At 43.6% G+C, this 19,228-nt stretch overlaps 1 protein-coding gene across 1 annotated transcript; it reads left to right on the top strand.

The window, feature by feature from the left end:
- The first annotated feature begins 2,307 nt into the window (after positions 1-2,307).
- On the top strand, positions 2,308-3,707 carry LOC130464189 (uncharacterized). The gene is made up of 3 exons (XM_056833650.1): positions 2,308-2,379; positions 2,490-2,838; positions 3,022-3,707. The coding sequence occupies exons 1-3, from the start codon at positions 2,374-2,376 to the stop codon at positions 3,705-3,707; spliced, it is 1,041 nt and encodes a 346-aa protein (XP_056689628.1). The 5' UTR covers positions 2,308-2,373.
- The last annotated feature ends 15,521 nt before the right edge of the window (positions 3,708-19,228 follow it).

The following is a 19,228-nucleotide window of genomic DNA, read 5'->3' as shown; positions in this document are numbered from 1 at the left end:
GCCCCTGAGGTTTACTTTAATGCACCAAATACCCCTAAACTTTCCAAAATGCACCAAACACCCCTGACGTATGCAATAATATCATTAAATGCCCTTTTGTCTGACGGACGTTAACCCTCCGTTACCATGTTTTTACCTTGTTGCCCTTACTTGTCCTTTCTGGCGCCATATCAAAAAAGAAAAAAATAAATAAAAAAATAATTCAAAACCTAACTTCCCAACTTCTTCCTCGACATTTCTCTCTGTTCTCTTACACCATTAGAGAGCACTTGAGTACCAAACCAAAGAGAGAGAAAGATCGAAAGTCGCTGGGATTTGTGTAAAACAACTCGCAATAGTTAGTCGAAGTAAATCCCCACGAAAAGATCGACAATTTGGTCCAAAAATCTGCAGTTTTCGCGAGTCCTACAAAAGTGGGTGCAAGGAGAGCAAAGGACTGGAATTTGTGGCTTCAACTTCATCAAAATTGTGTCAAGGTTAGTTCACTCAATTCGTTTCTTGTTCTTGGTGCTATTTTTTGCGAATTTTGCTTTGATTAGGGTTAGGGTTTTGCTAAAATCGTGATTTTTCCATGAGATGGGTTAACTTGAATTTTGGGGTGTTAATGGTAAAACATAGTGTCTGGTTGTGCTTTGTTGTTTTGCCTAATGATTTAGTTCATTAATTTGAATTTTTGTGTTGTGTTTATTGTTTGTATAGGATGGTCGCAATTTGGTTGTTATGTCATTATAATGATCGGAATTTTGATGTGAGGGTACAAGATACTGATGAAACGAACTACATGGATTTGGTTGATGACTTGTTTTATGATTCTATTAAGCAAGATGTTCTGATTCCCGATTTATTTAGATTGTTTTATGTTAATCCTAGTACGAATAAAAGAGTAGAATTGTTGAATGATGTTGGTTTGATGGGCATGTGGGGTTTATTTAAGCGCACAGATACTGTGGAAATATGGATAGAGAAGGCAAATGAGAAGGAAACTTCAATCCAATTTAGGACTGCAGTTAAGAAAAGGAAGGATAGGAAGGAAAGGAAGGCTGCAGAACTTAGAAGGAAAGCTGAGGAGTTTGAGAGGGAGAGGGAAGAGGAAAGGAGAAGGTTAGAAAGGGAGGCTGAGATTCAAAGGGATTTGGAGGAGCAATTGGCAAACACAGTGGCAGTTGAGGTGCCTGTGTATGATGTTGAGGATTTAAGCGTAGAGTACGTACGTTTTTACAGCTCACAACATGCTGACTGCTTTTCCCCGGGAGGTTCCCAACCACCAAATACACAAAAAGAGCCTTCACCACCCCCAAGAGAGCCCTCACCACCACCAAATAATCCATCACCACCACCAAGAAGTCCCTCACCACCACCAAATAATCCATCACCACCACCAAGAAGTCCCTCACCACCACCAAATAATCCATCACCACCACCAAGAAGTCCCTCACCACCACCAACCTCACCACAGACACAACCACAGCAACAACAACAACAGACAGAACATCAGCAACAACAACAAACAGAACATCAACAACAACAACAAACAGAACAACAGCAACACCAACCCACAGAACAGCAGTAACAACATCAAACAGAACACCAGCCAGATCAGACACCCCCTCCTAACAGGGCTGAGTTAAACAAAGGGAGGGGTTTCAGAATTTCCAGAAGTCATGCTAAGAAGACGGGTGAGTTTGTTCCTAAGAAGAGGGGGGGAAGGCCTGCTGGTTCAAGGGTGAGGAAACCCACTGCATACAATGTGGAGGAAGAGGAGCAATGGGATGATGAGAGTGATGATGAAAATTTTGAGGAGAGTGAGAGTGATAGTGAAACTGGTTTCAACTCCGACGATTTCATTGACGAAGAAATTGAAGAAGATGAAGAACAAGATGTTCTTAAGGAGGTAATTTCTGAGAGAAGTTTTGAGGATCATTTAGATGGGAGTAATAAGCTGGATAATTTGTATGCAAATGGGAAAGTTGTGGGAAGCATGCCATGGGGGACTATCAAGTTGCAACCATGGATGATATTCCAAAGCAAGACACACTTCATGGAGGTCTTCAGAGACTTCTGTATTCAAGAGGGATTTGCTGTGAGTGTTGAAAAGGCAGATACAACCAGATTCACTGCAATATGTCTGGTTGAGTCATGCAATTGGAGGATCCATGCCTGTGTGTTGTTGGATGGGGTCAGTTGGGCCATTAAAACTCTTTTCAGTGAGCACAAGTCTTGTGGGAGACTTGAGGAGAATCCCATGGTGACATCTCAGTGGCTATGCACCAAACTACTTCCTGACATTGAAGCACAACTCTTTTCAGAAGTTTGAAGGCTTTGTTTGTTCAACATGGGTGCCAGAGGGATGACTGGACTTTTATTAGTGACAGAATGAGGGTAATTACTCCTCCCTTTCTTGGTTTTTATTATTTGTAGTATTGTTTATATTTTTTTCAGTTTTCTGGTTCACTTCCCTAGTTATTGAAACTTGGAATTGTGTTATGCAGGGAGTAGAATCTGCTTTGTATGATGTTTTCCCCAAAGCAGTCAGGAGGGTCTGTGCTCAGCATCTGTATACCAACTGCAGACAAGCTGGATACAGTGGCACAGCCTTCCATGACTTGTTCTGGGTTGCTGCTGATGCATACAATCCATATGTCTTCAACAAAGCCATGGAAAAGATTGGCAAACTCATCCCAGAAGCAGTGGGATATCTTGACAAAGTGCCTGAACAGTGGTCCAGACACAAGTTTGATGTTGGGGTCACTTGTGATCACAACACCACCAACTTTGTGGAATCCTTCAACGCGTGTACCAAACCCTTTAGGGATCTTCCTGTTTTGTCACTTCTTGAAGGTAATCCTTTACATTTTATCCTATTTTTGTGTCATTGGAACTTATTTATTTAGGTTTGTATTCAAGTGTCCGAGTCGGGTTTGTGTTCAAGTGTCCGAGTCGGGTATGTGTTCAAGTTTCCGAGTCGGGTATTTATTTTGCATTAAAATGTGTGATGCCAATTATTGTATTCTGTTATGTTAGAAATAAGGTCTTGGTGCATGACGAAGATCGGGGCCAGATTTGATAAAGCTGTTGACATTGGACCCGATCAATTGACGCCATATGCTACTAAGGAGCTTGAAGAGAGGAGTGCTGACTCGAGGTTCTGTTATGCAACTAATGCTGGGGGGGGTGAATTTGAGGTTTTAGATGGTCATGTGAAGTTCCCTATTAGGCTTGCTGCTAGAGTTTGTGGTTGTGGGAAATGGCAAGGGTGTGGTATACCTTGCAAGCATGCTATTAGGGTAATATACCATCAAAGACTCAATCCTACAGATTTTGTTTCTCCTTACTTCAAAGGGGCAGCCTATAAGCTCACATACTCAGAGCATATTCACCCCATGCCTGACTCAACACAGTGGCCTACATTTGAGCTACCTAGGATTCTTCCCCCACTAATGAGAAGGGCAGCTGGCAGACCAGCCAAGCAGAGAAGAAGAGGTGCTCATGAGAAGAAGAGGGGGAAAAGAAACACCACTGTCAAGTGTGGGAAATGCAAGCAAATTGGGCATAACTCAAGAACCTGTAAAGGAGGTTCCACTGCAAAACAGAGGAAAGAATCTGCTGCAGCTGCTGCTGGTTCTGCTGGTGCATCAACATCTGGTGCTAGGAAGAGGAAGGCTCCAACATCTAATGCATCGAGCAGCAAGAAGTCCAAAGCTGCATAACTAGAAGTAAGCTTAGGATTCAGTTTAGTATTTCTGTTTTAAAGCTTAGGTTTATTTTGAAAAACAACTTAGGTTGTGGCACATTTTGGCATTTTTTTGTAAAGCTACCCACAACTTGATGTTCGGTTTATTTTGGAAACAAACTATTTCAGTTACGAGTTCAAAGACTTGCATATTATTGATAAATGAAATTCATGTGCTCGTGCCATTACAACCATCATTGTTTGTCTTGATTACTTCTTTACTACAAACATTAGACACAAAAACATTACAATTCCTATTTTAATTGCTGCAGCTTGGAATTTTTTGAGCTCTTTCACTCTTTTCTTCAGTTTCTTCAGTTCGTCACTTATATTGTCGTTGTCTTCCGATGTTCCCTCATACTCTATATTGCTCTGTTGCTGTTGGTGTTGTTGATTTTGGTGTAGAACACTTCCTTTGCACCACATAAAATGGTTACAAGGATCACACTTGTAATATAGCCTCTGTGGATTTTTGGATGTCTCGGAGCTTTTTATTGCACATTTTTTGGAACAAATAGGACAACATTTGTTTGGAACAAGTATGTATGAAAACAGATTGGATGATGATGTATTGGAACAAGAACTCATGCTGTGTTGTTGTTCTTGCTGCTCTGTTGTTGCTGCTTCTGTTGTTGATGCTTCTGTTGTTGCTGCTTCTGTTGTTTGTTATTGTTGTTGTTGTGTTGTGTTGTTCTTGCTGCTGGTGTTGTCTATTCTTGTTGTTGCTGTGTTGTTCTTGCTGCTGGTGTTGTGCTGTGTTGAAGTCCTTGCTGCTGCTGCTATTGGTGTTTGTTCTTGTTGCTCTGCTGTCTTGTTATTCTTGTTGTTGCTGCTGCTGCTGTTGTTGTTTGTTCTTGCTGTTGCTGCTGCTGGTGTTGCAGGGTTCTGCTTGTTGTTGGTGCTCCTGTTGCAGTGTTCTGGTTGTGCAGGTGGGGGTTTGGGGTGGACTGTTTGTGCAGTTGGGGGGGATTGGGGTTTAGGGCAGTGTGGTGTTGTTGTTGGGTATGGTATATATAAGGGAAATTAGTGTATGGGTGACTGCAACGGCTATATTATTCAAATTCAACGGCTAGTTTTTGGAAAAAAAATTACCAAACCTCAGGGGTATTTGGTGCTTTTTACCAAACCTCAGGGGTATTCGGTGCATTATGTTTTAACGAACTAACTGCCTAACGGAGGGTTAACGTCCGTCAGACAAAAGGGCATTTAATGATATTATTGCATACGTCAGGGGTGTTTGGTGCATTTTGGAAAGTTTAGGGGTATTTGGTGCATTAAAGTAAACCTCAGGGGCATTTGGTGAAAAATCCGTTAAATAATTCTTAATTTGAGTAGACTTTGACTCAAGAATAGTGTTTCTATAGAAAATCTATGGCAACCATATATTATCATTATGTTATTGCAACAGTTTTTACTTTTTTAACATTTTGATGAAATCTTGCAACAATTTTTTCGTCAAGTATCTAAATTAAGTAAAAAAAAAACAAAAAAATAATAAATAAAATACGAAGTAGGTTATTGAATTTTTTCCATAGACCGCAATTTTCTTTTTAGGATTCCCTCCTTCCTAGTTTATCTTCAAAGCCTTGTACACTTTCACCTTCCCCGTCCTTCTTCTCTTTCACCCTCATCATCGTTCTCGATTCCCTTCATAATCATTTGTTGAAGCACGGCGAATTGGAGTTTGGCGAATATGAATTTGGAATTGGGTCACCAAATTGGAGAAGGAGAAAATTGTGAATTACGTTTCTAAATTGACGAGAAGAACAAGGTTAATTGGTATATGTCTCTTCGAATTCGGTCTTAAATTTCACAACTACGCTGTTTAAATTATTAACCGGTTACAATTAGAATTTTTTGTGTGGTTTTCTAAATTAGGGTTTCTTAATTGGGGAATTCCGTTATTTAGGGAATTCTGTTAAATTTTTTCTGACAGAATATACATGTCTAATTTGATACGATAATGGAGAGCATTCATAACTTGTTGTTTGAATGTACTTATAGTAGGTTTTCCAATGCTACAATTTGAGGTTATTTCTACTTTGCGTGTTTTAATTCTAAGAATGTCGGGTCCAAATGACGCAACTAAGCTCTGTGTGGTTTTCAAATCATGGAGATAGATTGTGATATCAGACAATCGTCTTTGGATTCAATTATTTATTTTGTTTTGTTTGCAGGAATTCGGTAATATTGAAGCCCTAATGTACTCTAGACTCCAGCTATTTGTACGCCACCATTTACACTAGGTACTACCTCTCATAACTTTGCACATATGATCATTGTTATTGTGTCTAATGCACCTTTTTGTTGCTGGATGGAAGGGAAATATACAAATCAACCTATTATTGTTTTATCCTTATATGTCATTATAATGGTGACTCCATTTGCACAATGGTCTGTCTTCCTTGAGGCAATATAGTAATTATATCATATCGTGTCCTCCTTCCTGTCATATGCAGACACATAATTCGCTAAAGCTTCAAGAAGGCAACTAAAAGGTGCAATACATTCAGCACTTTTGACATGAATGTTCCTCTGTTTGTTCAACTGATCAGGTCATCTTGATTGAATTTCCATTATTCCTTCTTCCTACTGTATTTTTAATATGGGTAAGTAATGGTGGATTTTGAGGTAGGGTCGCCAACAAGAAGTCTCATTTTTGTGTGTGCATATTTGTGGATGTCGGGAGGGGGGTACACATTGGATTGACATTTATATATATCGTATGTAATTTATTCGTATGTGGACTTATTTGGAAAATTTCCTTCAATCTTTGAGACTATTTATCTTTTTTTTTCCTATAATTATGGACAACGAAAATCAATAACTTTGATTTTTTAGTTTTGATGGAAATTATGTCGTATGTAAGTTATTCACTGCAAACCTAGTCTGTATATGCTTTTTTTTTTAATAACTTCTTGTATGAGTATTATGGGATAGATCTGGATAACTTTCTAAAGTAAGTGTAACACCCTAGCTACCCCCTTTGGTCACAGGCTATCATAAATCACAATCCATGGAAATATCTGAAAGCTATTGAAGAAGTTAGTTGTCTTGGGATTCTTGGCAGTGTTTTTTTGATATAAATTATGGATTCTTTTATGCATACCTTCTAGCAGAGGAACTCGCATCATATACATATTTTGCTAGTCACGTGTTAAACATTACTTGCATCCACACTTAAGAGCTGCAAACTCTATACAACTGCAAACTCTTAAATTCGGGATTGTGTTTTGATAATTGGATGACTTTTATGTTCCCTTTGCTTGACCTTAGTTGTCTCATCATCATGATATCAACATGATGTAACAAACTAATACTTTTAACCTTTTAGCCTTTCCTATTGCACTAATGACTATTTACATGCAACTGAGAAATTTAAAACTCATATATTATATACGAGTCTTTTTGTCCTAATTTTGAGTTTTTACGAGTTGGTAACTTAGATATACGTGTGTTATACTGATACGTCATACAAGACTCCAAAATTTTTGACATGTTTCGTTGTTGCTCGTTCTCCATCTTTAGTTTTTTGTTTTACGCGGATCATGTTTTTTTGTAGCAGTATTGCAGGACTTGGTCCTCGGTCAATTGATGATGTTATTTAAACAGTTCCATAGCCCTGACTGAATCAAAGGTACTTCAAATCACAAATTTTTTATTTATTCTTATTGGATATTTGTGTAACTTTATCATTTTGATTATCTTTTAGTTTGTTGTACTAGTTATTTAAATTAGATGTGGAGTGGATGCTTGCTACTTAGGATATCCCGATTCCTGCGTCATAGGGGTCAATTGTTGCTTTCTGTTGCTTTCTAGGTTTATTGTTTATTCTGAGTTCTTCAGCTCTGTATTGTTGATCAGGCCGGTCTGCCTACTTAGGCCTGTTTCTTTGTGTTGGTCAATTCTAATCTGTTTTCTGCATTTCTCTACTGTGTACTGATGTGTTCCGATCTCTATACCACTTATGTTGTCTGCATTTATGTACTGTTGTTGTGTTGTTGGGTTTTGGACTGTTTGCCTAAGTGAACGTGGTGAAGGCTAATATGGGCTGCAAAAGTTCATTTGAGGAAGCTTGTCTGTGTTTTGTGCCAGTCTTTCTTTCGTAGATAAGTAGTTATAGTCCAATATTGACCTTGGTTGAATTAGATAGTTTTTTTTTGTGTGTTGATTTTTTTATTGCTTGTATAGCTTATAGGGCATATCTCTAAAATCTAAATCTTATCTTAGTGCAGTCTGCTTCTAGATTTGACCCTCTCCTTGAGAGTTGTGCCTAGGCTCAATAAAGTCGGTGATCAATGACCTGTTGATCTCTTGCATCTGACTAAGATAGCTCATGACCCATTCAGCATGGCTCCACGTTCTAGGGAGTTTGACTTTTTATTCTTCCTCACCTCATACTGATTTTAGGACCAATTGAGATACTCTTTTAGAAAGAATCATCGGAGAGACATTTTATGTGATCAATCTGACATGTGTAACAACTGTTGAATACTTTGTTTTCTTTTTCATCTGAAGATGCAAGCTAGGAACATTTTTGATAACGTTGTTGTAAATTCTTCTATGATTATTGCATGTCTATTCTTTATGATTGTTAGTGGAGCAGAAATTGGGAGATTCGTAGCAATGATGCGTAACCCGTCTTTAATATTAAAGACTTGTGTTGCCTTTGATCTTCTCCAAGTAAAAGAGATTTCTATTTGTCTCCTTAATTTTGATATGCATATCCAGGATCATATGATACTGCTAGTATCGTTGATACTCTTGTTTATTATATCAAGGAAATAGGGTTCATGTTCCCTATAATAGGGAATCGTGCCTTGCTTTAACCTTCATATGCTTTATCTGCCCTACCATCCTCTTTTGAGGTGGGTAAATGTCACAAGTTTGATAATTTATGATGTTCTGCAAGTTGCCATAGGAATTAGGGTTGTGCAAGTGTATATGTGAAAAAGAATTTGAATGAAAGTGGATAGTGTTGTGGGCAAAATTACCATGCCTTCGTGTACCAATGAGGATGCGACACATGGCACGTATTACGCCCCCTAAGTAGAAACTATACGAAGACTAGACCACAGCATGGGTATCAATCTACGTATCTACAATGTATATGTATTTGTATTTAAGAATGTATAAATGTATGTAATGTACCTATACTTGAAAAGGGGCCTAGGTAGTAGGTATTCCAAGTGGTATGAATAAGCACAATAGGCCCAAAAAGCCCACTATTGCCAAAAGGGGCCAGAGAATTGTAAGGAGAAAGGACACATGTCCTCCTCCCATACCCTAGCCAATCATGTAAAGGGAATAGTAGGTCGTTCCCACAAAAACCTAGTACTATAAATAGTCCCACTTCCCTAGAAAAAGGGGTCACAATCAATACATTCAAGAGCAATTGCTGCTCTGCCTTCTCTCTACTTTCTCTCTCTATAAAAATACAATCTTGTGAAATCCTTAGAAGTTACCGGAAAACCTCCAAGGTATCTCACCGGAAAAACCCCACAACATTTGGCGCCGTCTGTGGGGAGGTACGGTAACATGGAAGATCAACGACAGGACAACGATACTAGGCGGCCTACGCGAGTAGAGCGGCCACCCCTCGAAAGAGAAATGCCGACTGAACATCATACGCCGGCCACGAGAATCACTGGAGATGCCGCACGTATATTTGCGGCCGGGCACACCCCTCGTCACGCTGCCGAGGTAGAGGTGCTCAGCGAGGAGGACGACCAGGCCAATCGCACCCCTCCTGGAGGACACCTGGATCCTCTGGCGGATACAGTAATAGAGGAGAACCCTGATATGCCTGTCTCTGTGGGTGCTCTTCGGACTATTTTGGCTGAGTTCCAAGCTGATATGGGAAAGACAGTTAATGCTGAGGTACAGAAGAGTATGCTGATCTACACCACTGCTGTGGCTGCAAATCATGAGGGGCCGGCAAGCAATAGGCCAACACTTTCTTTGCGCCCCCCAAACGTCTGGACCAGGCAGACAAGCGAGGACCTGAGGAGGCAGCCGCCAGCAAGTCATCCCAATTAGGCAATGTCTTACCTACCACGCCGACTGCCACGGCGGCTGATTGGAGAAACGTCCCGAGGACGTGAGCAGCCACGCGCAGAGCAATTGCCTGACTCTGAGTCTGAACTTTCTGACACTGGGTCAACCCCCGTCATGCCGGATAGACCTCTCCCTCTTCCAACTTATACGCATCTGAGCCAGGCGCGCCCAGGGGTCACCCGTCCAACCCGTCAAACTCGCGGACGCGAGTCTTCCCAGCGGGTACCCTACTCAAGGCGTCAAGATCCTGTGTATCACATTCAGGAGGGGGTGTCCAACATGGCCCTAGGACACATCACCCCTTTTGCAGACTCCATCATGAGAGCCCCGAGGGAACCCAAAGTCAAACCGCCCAACATTGATGCTTACGATGGGACCACAGATCCAGACATGCACCTCTTGGTTTACCGGCATCACATGTATATCCAAGGAACAACTGACTCAACCTGGTGTAAGTATTTTCCGGGCACCCTCAAAGGAGTAGCATCTAAGTGGTTCGAGAGACTTCCAGCCGGAACTATTCGCTCTTTTTCGGAGCTCGAGCTATTGTTCTCTACTCGGTTCATGGCTCACAAGGAAGAAAAGAAGACGAGCATGCATCTGAGTAGGATTCAGCAAGGGAAAGACGAGTCTCTGAGGAGCTATGTGAAGAGATTCAATCTAGAAGCAGGGCAAATTCCGGATTTGCCAGATGGTGTTGCATTCGATAACTTCATTCGAGGGCTTAAAAAGGGCTCTTTCAAGTTTGATCTGGTAAAGAAAAGCGTCCGAACAATGCCAGAAGTGCTGGATGAGGCCGAGGCCTTCATCCATGCAACAGAGATTTGCAGCGTCCCGAAAGATCCCAGAGGAAGTGATACCGCCAAGCCGGCGGCAAAAAAGGAGAAATTCGAAAAGAAGAGCCGGCCTAACGGGACGTGGGCTATTGCAAAAGAGTCAGACAGGGCTCCCGGGGCGGCAGGCCAGAAACGGTCCAGAACTTATGATCGGGAGCGATTTGAGTATAACACAGACATGTACACAATTCTGATGGACGTCGGGTCCAAATATGACATTGATCGTCCATTTCCCATGAAGTCGCCACCAGAAAGTAGGGACCCCAAACTGTACTGTCACTTTCACAGTGACATTGGGCATGACACCAAAGAATGTAAGAGCTTGAAAAGGGCATTGGACGACCTAGCCGCCAAGGGATTCTTAAAGAGTTATATCAGCAGGAACACAGGAGGTTCTGGCAAACCCTTCTACAAGAAAAACAAATCCCCTCCCTCGGAGGAAGATGGGAATTACCGACCCAGAGTGCATAGCAGTCATCTCCGGAGGATTGGCCGCCGGCGGGCCGACCATGAGGGGCCAGAAGGATTATGCCAAGCGATTGGGGCAAGTGATGCTGTCCGGCAAGGCCACAGTTGACCCGTTTCCAAAAGTTGAAATCGGCGAGGCCGACCGTGGGAAAATCTCCACCCCGCATGACGATCCTTTGGTAATTGAGTTAAAAGTTGCTAATCTGAGGGTTAGGCGTATTTTGGTGTTAGGTTATGATACATATGACAATTCATAAATCATGCGGAAAACTCATAAAGCCAGGAAAGCATAATATTTACACATAATCATTTAGCATAGTTTAGATGCATACTCTTTGTTGCGTGCCTTCCCTAGCTGCGCCCGAACCGAACAAGAACAAGTCTTTAGGACTCCAAGTGTCGTCGCTCCGTAGATAGCCCACAGCACGTCCGGATCCGCCTTAAGCTTGACCAACTAGGATCGCCCTTAAGGTACTTAGAATTTTTGGCACTTTATAGGCAATTGTATGACTGAATTTTTGCTCTCAAAATCACTTTTGAATACTTGAATAATCTCTGTAAATATGTGACCCTAGGCACCTATTTATAGAGTTATGGAAAAGGATTTGGAATCCTATTAGGATACTAATTTATTTAATTATAATCCTACTAGGACTCTAATTACATAAACTAAATCTTTTAGGATTAGATTTAATCATATGACAAATCCCGGTAGCCTTAGGATTCGAGTAACACACTTCGAGTGATACGCTAGCACTGCACGCAGGCCTTGCGACCCACGCACAGCGCCAGCCCACTCGTCGCAGCCCCGCGCGCGCGCCAAGGCCATTGCTGGGCCTGGCCTTGCGCTGGACCGGGCGTGGCATGGCAGCGTGTTTTTGGGCGCTTGGGCTTGCTGAGCGTAGGCCTGGCTTCGTGCTGGGCCTTCGTCTAGCAAAGTCTCGTCCGATGCTAATTCGTACGACGCGCTTCCGATTAAATTTCTGATTCCGGAATTTATTTCCGATACGAACAATATTTAATATTTCCGATTCCGGAATTAATTTCCGTTTCGAACAAATATTTAATATTTCCGTTTCCGGAATTATTTTCCGATTCCGATAATATTTCCGATTCTGACAATATTTCCGTTTCCGGCAATATTTCCGATTCCGGCAATATTTCCATTTCCGATAATATTTTCCGATACGTACCATGTTTCCGTTTCCGGCAACATCTACGACTCGGATAATATTTACATTTCCGATACGATCCATATTTCCGTTTCCGGTAATATCATCGTTTCCGGAGAAAATCCACTATCCCATTATAGGCTTCGGAGGTAGTATCATCCACCCAGTCGGCATAATTGCCCTTCCTCTGAGGATGGGAAATAAAAAGGAATCTCGACAAATGGACGTCCGTTTTCTCATAGTGAAAGACCTGACGGCATATAACATCATCTTGGGGCGTCCCACCTTGAATAGGGCAAAGGCTGTCATTGTGACTCATCTGATGCTTCTTAAGTTCATTTGTGACGATGGGAGTGTCAGCACTATACATGGTGACCAGCAACAAGCTAGAGATTGCTACCTAACCACCTTGAGTCCAGAAGCATGGGGGACGGGTGAAGAGAAAGGGACATCGGGAAACAAACGAAAATGTGGCGACACACAACCCAAGATCGTCAAAGAAACATTAACTATCTCAGCAGGGCACATGGAAGAGAGACGCCGAGAGCCTGTTGGGGCTCATTTCAATGTGGTATTAAACACAGATAAACCTGACAGAGTAGTGCCCATCGGGATTTCTCCTGACGACCCGTTGGCGGCAGAGTTGGTCCACCTTTTGAGAGAATTTGAAGATATCTTTGCTTTCACAGTGGACGAAATGCCGGGTATTGATCCTGCTGTGGCCGTCCATAAGCTGAATGTGGACCCAAACTTCAAACCGGTTCGTCAGAAGAAAAGGAACCATGGGGAAGATAGAAATCAGGCGGCAGCCGCGGAAATACAAAAGTTGATGGAGGCAGGGTTCGTCAGGCCTAGTCAGTACCCCGACTGGGTTGCTAACGTGGTCCTCATCAAAAAACCTAATGGTACCTGGAGAATGTGTGTTGACTACACCAACCTCAATAAGGCATGTCCCAAGGACAGTTTCCCATTGCCCAAGATTGACCGGCTCGTCGACTCTACAGCAGGGCATGCTATAATGAGCTTTATGGATGCATACTCAGGGTTTCATCAGATTCCGTTGTGGCCTGACGACCAGGAAAAAACGTCATTTGTTACTGAACAAGGCCTTTACTGCTACAAAGTGATGCCGTTTGGGTTAAAGAATGCACCGGCCACCTTTCAGCGTCTTATTAACACTGTGTTCATTAAGCAGCTCGGCAGAAATATTGAAGCTTATATTGATGATATGATCGTAAAAAGTAAGCTGAGGGCGGCGCACATAACTGATCTCAGGGAGACATTTGAGACTATTCGAGCTTACAACATGAGGTTGAACCCTAAGAAGTGTGTGTTCGGGGTGACGGCAGGCAAATTCTTAGGTTTCTTGATTGATGAAAGAGGAATTGAAGCCAACCCAGACAAAATCCAGGTAGTAATTGATATGAGCTCACCAAAGACAGTTAAGGAGGTCCAGCGGCTCACAGGTTGCTTGGCTGCCCTGGGCAGATTCCTTTCCAGGGCTGGAGACAAGTGCCACTAATTTTTTAGGTGTGTCAGAAAGAAGGCCAAGTTTTAATGGTCGAACGAGGCCGAGGCGGCATTGGTCAGATTAAAGGAGCACTTGCATACCTTGCCTCGTCTTGTTAGTCCCTTGCTAGGAGAGACTTTGTACATGTATCTCGCCGTGTCCGAGCACTCGTTGAGTGTCGTTCTACTGACAGAGAGGGAGGGAATATAGCTGCCGGTATACTTTGTCAGTCATGTTCTTCAAAATGCTGAAGTTAGATACCCTACAGTGGAAAAGTTTGGCTTGGCTCTGTTCATGGCCAGCAAAAAGCTCCGTCCTTATTTCTTAGCTCACAAAATAGTGGTCTACACAGATCAACCGCTCAAACTGCTCTTCACAAAGCTGGAGGCGTCAGGACGAATGCTGAATTGGGCAATAGAGCTGAACGCCTTTGATATCACCTATGAGCCGAGGAAAGCTGTCAAGGGGCAGGCATGTGCCGACTATATTGTTGAAATGACGAGGCCAGACTTTGCCAAGAATACAAACACGGTGTGGACAGTGTATGTAGACGGCTCATCCACACAGAATGGATGTGGAGCTGGGATAATCTGTCACTCCCCAGAAGGAGATACTTTTGAGTATGCTATGCGATTTAACTTCCAGGCGTCAAATAATGAAGCCGAATATGAAGCCCTGCTTTGTGGCATTAAAATGTGTAAGGCGGCAGGCGCCGAGGAGATTGTAGCACTATCTGACTCCCAACTGATTGTGAGCCAAGTTAATGGGACCTACGAAGCTAGGGATCCGACTATGGTCAAATACTTGCAGGCCGTCCATCAGGAAGTAGAGCCACTGAAAAGTTTTGAAGTAAGGCAAGTCCCTCGCTCGGAAAATAACCAAGCTGATGGCCTGTCAAAATTGGCAAGTTCCGCGTCTTGTGATACCCCTCGGCACGTGTTTTGGGAGGTAAAAGAGCACAAAAGTGTTGAGCAAATGGAGGTGGAAACTCTTGACAGGATGTCCACATGGATGGATGACATAGTAAACTTCAAAATGAATGGAGTCTTGCCCGAAGACTCAAGGGAAGCGGCAAAACTTCAGAAGAAATGCTCTTGGTTTGAAATGTGGAACGGCACCCTCTATAAAAAGGCCTACTCCCGTCCTTTGTTAAGATGTGTAACACCTGAGAAGGGGCAGGAAATTCTAGAAGACCTTCATCAGGGGTTGTGCAGCTCGCATATTGGTGGAAGGGCTTTGGCAGAAAAGGCACTTCGAACCGGCTATTACTGGCCGACTCTTAAGGAGGACGCAATTTCACTGGTCAAGAAGTGTGACAAATGCCAGCGTTTTTCTCACCTAATACACCGACCGGCACGAGTTCTGACGCCCATTACAAGCCCAATTCCATTTGCTAAGTGGGGGATGGATCTTCTAGGCCCATTTACGGCCGCACCAGGAGGAAGGCGTTATGTCATCGTTGCTGTAGATTACTTCACCAAATGGGTGGAGGCAGAAGCGCTCAAAAACATAAAAACTACTGATGTGAGAGCATTCATTTGGAAGAACATCATGACTCGCTTTGGGATTCCACAGGCTATCGTCTTCGATAATTGGCCCCAGTTTGAGACGCCTAAGCTGAAAGAGTGGCTGGCAGATCACGGCATACACACTTGTTTTGCATCAGTCGGACGTCCCCAAGCCAATGGTCAGGTTGAGGCGTTCAACAAAATTATCTCCGAAGGAATGAAAAAGAAGCTTGACGAAGCCAAAGGTCTATGGGCTGATGAGCTGCCAAATGTCTTATGGTCCATCCGCACCACGGCTAAGAATTCAACAGGTGAAACACCCTTCTTGCTAGCCTATGGCGCCGAGGATGTCCTACCCATAGAAATGTGTGAACCAACGTTGAGAGTCATGCTGTATGACGAAAATGCTAACTGGGAGACAATGAAAGCAGCCATGGACTTCCTGCCCGAGGTTAGAGGAAATGCAGCGCTCAGACAACAGCTGTACAAGATAAGAATGGCAAGAGAATACAACAAGAAAGTCTATAATAGAGTGCTCAAAGTGAGAGATTTTGTCCTCAGGAAAATGGAATCCACAGGACGAGCAAACGAACAGGGTAAGCTGACGCCCACTTGGGAGGGACCTTATGAGATCTATGATGAGGTTAGAGATGGAACCTACCGCATTCAAGACATGCAGGGCCGGCCTATTTTGCGCACTTGGAATGCCGACAATCTCAAGAAGTATTTCTTCTAAATATGTGCTAAGCTTTGTCTTACGTACCACGATCCATTGCCCAAGGGGCGGCCTCTAATGGTCACAGTAGGGTAGTAATTACTTTTGTAACCGGCTAAATTCGCCTTGCAAAGTTATAAATAATACTACTCTATTTGTCTCGTAATATTTATTGCTCGCACAATGAATATAAAAATGTACACTCCAATGCATAACCAAAGCCTAATTGTATGACGGCCTGAGAAGTGGCCCAGATTAGCAAAAACTCTCAGCAAGACTAATTGTTTGAAGCCTAAGAAGTGGCCCAGATTAGCACCAAGTTGTAGGCTGATCACCTATCCAACTCCCTTCCCAGTATAGCAAGCCGCTGGCCAACCAGTACGGCATAGTAAGTGCCAGCGGCACAAATAAACTTAAATCATAAGTTATTTGTTCAAAAGCTCAGCGGCATGAACAACTTTGAAACATAGGTTGTTTGCTCAATAGCTCAGCGGCACAAATAACCTTAAATCATAGGTTGTTCGTTCAAAAGCTCAGCGGCATGAACAACTTTGAAACATAGGTTGTTTGCTCAAAAGCTCAGCGGCACGAATAACTTTGAAACAAAGGTTGTTTGCTCAAAAGTGCGGCGGCACGAACATTTGGCCGTCCAGTCCATTTGAGAGCATGTCTAGCGGCAATCATACCTATTAATTGACTTGCGTCAATCAATATCGGTATAGACACGCTCGCCAAAGAAAACGACGACCACAGTGGTGCCTAGCGCATGCTCAGTTGCCTGCGGCACCAATAACTTTGAAACAAAGGTCGTTTGCTCAAAAGTTTGGCGGCACGAACGTTTGGCCGTCCAGCCCATTTGACGAGCATGTCTAGCGGCAATCATACCTATTGATTGACTTGCGTCAATCAATATCGTTATAGACACGCTCGCCAAAGAAAGAGACGACCACAGTAGTGCCTAGCGCATGCTCAGTTGCCTGCGGCACCAATAACTTTGAAACAAAGGTTGTTTGCTCAAAAGTTCGGCGGCACGAACGTTTGGCCGTCCAGTCCATTTAACGAGCATGTCTAGCGGCAATCATACCTATTGATTGACTTGCGTCAATCAACATCGTTATAGACACGCTCGCCAAAGAAAGAGACGACCACAGTAGTGCCTAGCGCATGCTCAGTTGCCTGCGGCACCAACGTGCTTAGTGTATACTCAGTTGCACCTTGGCTACCATACCTATTGATTAAGCCTATTTATTAAGGAATAATCAAATTACGAAGAGCAAATAAATGCGAGATAAAAGAAGCAACAAAAATAACCTATTTACTTATAAAACAACGCCCGTAGAAAGGCGTGTAAAAGTAGCCCAGAATTCAAAAACAAAAAAGAAAGAAATTGTTGTGTGCTCAGCAGGCACAATGGTACAGACGCCAGCAGCGCCAAAACTTAACAAAATAATTGTTTTTTGCCCTTAGGCATGGGAACACTTGAATAAAATTTTGAAGAACTTGGAAGGAAGCAAATCAGGGAGCAGCCGCATCGTCCTCATCATAAGAAGGTACAAACTCAGGGGGCGGCTGACCGAGACGCTCAGCAGCCAACACAGCGGCACTGTGTTCCAATCGCCGCTGGAACCACGCAAGATCATACTCTGGCATGTGGCTCTCCCAGGCGTGCTTAACAGCGTCCTTGGCCGCTTGCTCCCCCTGATCATAGGATTCCAGAAGACGCTCACGCAAGGTGCGAACTTGCGACCTGGCCCTCTCCAGCTCCCCCCGAAGATGCTCGGCTTCCTCAGCCGCCTCTTTGACCTGAGGGTACTCCCGCAACTGGTCCTGAAGCGTCCGTATTTCCGCCGCCGCTGTCTTGGCCTCCTCGACCATTGTCACCATGTCTTTGTCCTGCGCCAAGATCTTCTTAAGCAGCTCGGCCTTGTCAGACCTCAATGAAGCTACCTCCTTTGCTTGAAGGTCTATGGTCGTCTGCATCTGCAGGCGGACCTCTTCAATGGATTTGAACGCATAGTCGCCATGGTGGGTGGACTCAGCCACCTGAGCTTTGAGCTCCTCAGCACTGCGCGTCTTCCAACTCTTGCAGAATTCCATGCGGCAGAACAACTGCAAAAGGAGCTACATGTTAGTAAATGACTTGAAAAGAAAAAACAAGTACAAGAAAAGAAAAACAAGTACAAGCAAAGTGGGAAATAGACTCACGTCGAGTAGGGTGACCTGGATTGCACCAAACTGGGCGTCAGTCTTGCGGCCAGGAAGAGAAGCAACATACTCTGCGGGGACGGCCTTAAATACCTTACGGCACATAGCCACCCTATCCTTTGACGAATAGTGAGGAGTAGCGGGTACGTTCTCGTCCTCTGCAGCAGCTGCATCCTTCCCTTTGTCTTTAGCTATAGGAAAAACAACGGCCTTAGGATGACGCGGAGAGTAAGAAGAACTGCCAGAGGAGGCTCGATACGTCTGAACGACGTTCGAATGATACTTACCGCCCGATGACCTAGCTCGGCGGGCCACCTCCGCATGAATCTGGGAACGGACGTCGGCCGGAATTCCCGAAAGAGGGTCCTCCAACTCGTCAGGATGCCCACCAGACTTTGATTTGGACACCAAGTCCACAACCAGAGACGGCTTGTCCACGCCAATCTAATCGTCATCAGGGCGACCGCCCTCAGCAACCTTTGACTCGCCCTTCTTCACCAGACGGCGGGGTATAGGTTTGAGCTTTTTGAAGGTACTCGGAGTCTCCGAGCCAGCTGGCACAGCCCTTTTCTTCAATTGGGACAGAGTCGTCCCCTTTTCCTTCCCTGACGCCTTAGCCGCGTCCTTAGCTTGCTAAAAAGAAAAAGAACGTAAAGGACAGTCAGATATTGGGCCTCGTGATGAATTACAAGTCATTCACTGAATAGTGGCTCGTCATCAAAAAGGACGCCTGTCTCAAAAATGACGAGGTGTACCTTATCAATCACAAGTCACTCACTGAATAGTGGCTCGTCATTAATCACAAGTCACTCACAAGATAGTGGCTCGTCATTCAAAAGGACGCCCGTCTCAAAAATGACGAGGCGTACCTTATCAATCACAAGTCACTCACAAGATAGTGGCTCGTCATTCAAAAGGACGCCCGTCTCAAAAATGACGAGGCGTACCTTATCAATCACAAGTCACTCACAAGATAGTGGCTCGTCATTCAAAAGGACGCCCGTCTCAAAAATGACGAGGCGTACCT

This window comes from Spinacia oleracea, chromosome 6 (assembly GCF_020520425.1).
Source record: "Spinacia oleracea cultivar Varoflay chromosome 6, BTI_SOV_V1, whole genome shotgun sequence".
In the NCBI taxonomy this organism is placed as follows: domain Eukaryota; kingdom Viridiplantae; phylum Streptophyta; class Magnoliopsida; order Caryophyllales; family Amaranthaceae; genus Spinacia; species Spinacia oleracea.
Note: the sequence above shows the minus strand (reverse complement) of the source record. Positions and strands in the feature narration are given on the sequence as shown.

What these genes read in the sequence shown, in the direction of transcription:
- LOC130464189 (XM_056833650.1), top strand. An exon ending in TGTTTTGTCACTTCTTGAAG is followed by an intron (nt 2,839 to 3,021) that starts GTAATCCTTTAC and finishes CTGTTATGTTAG; the next exon opens with AAATAAGGTCTTGGTGCATG.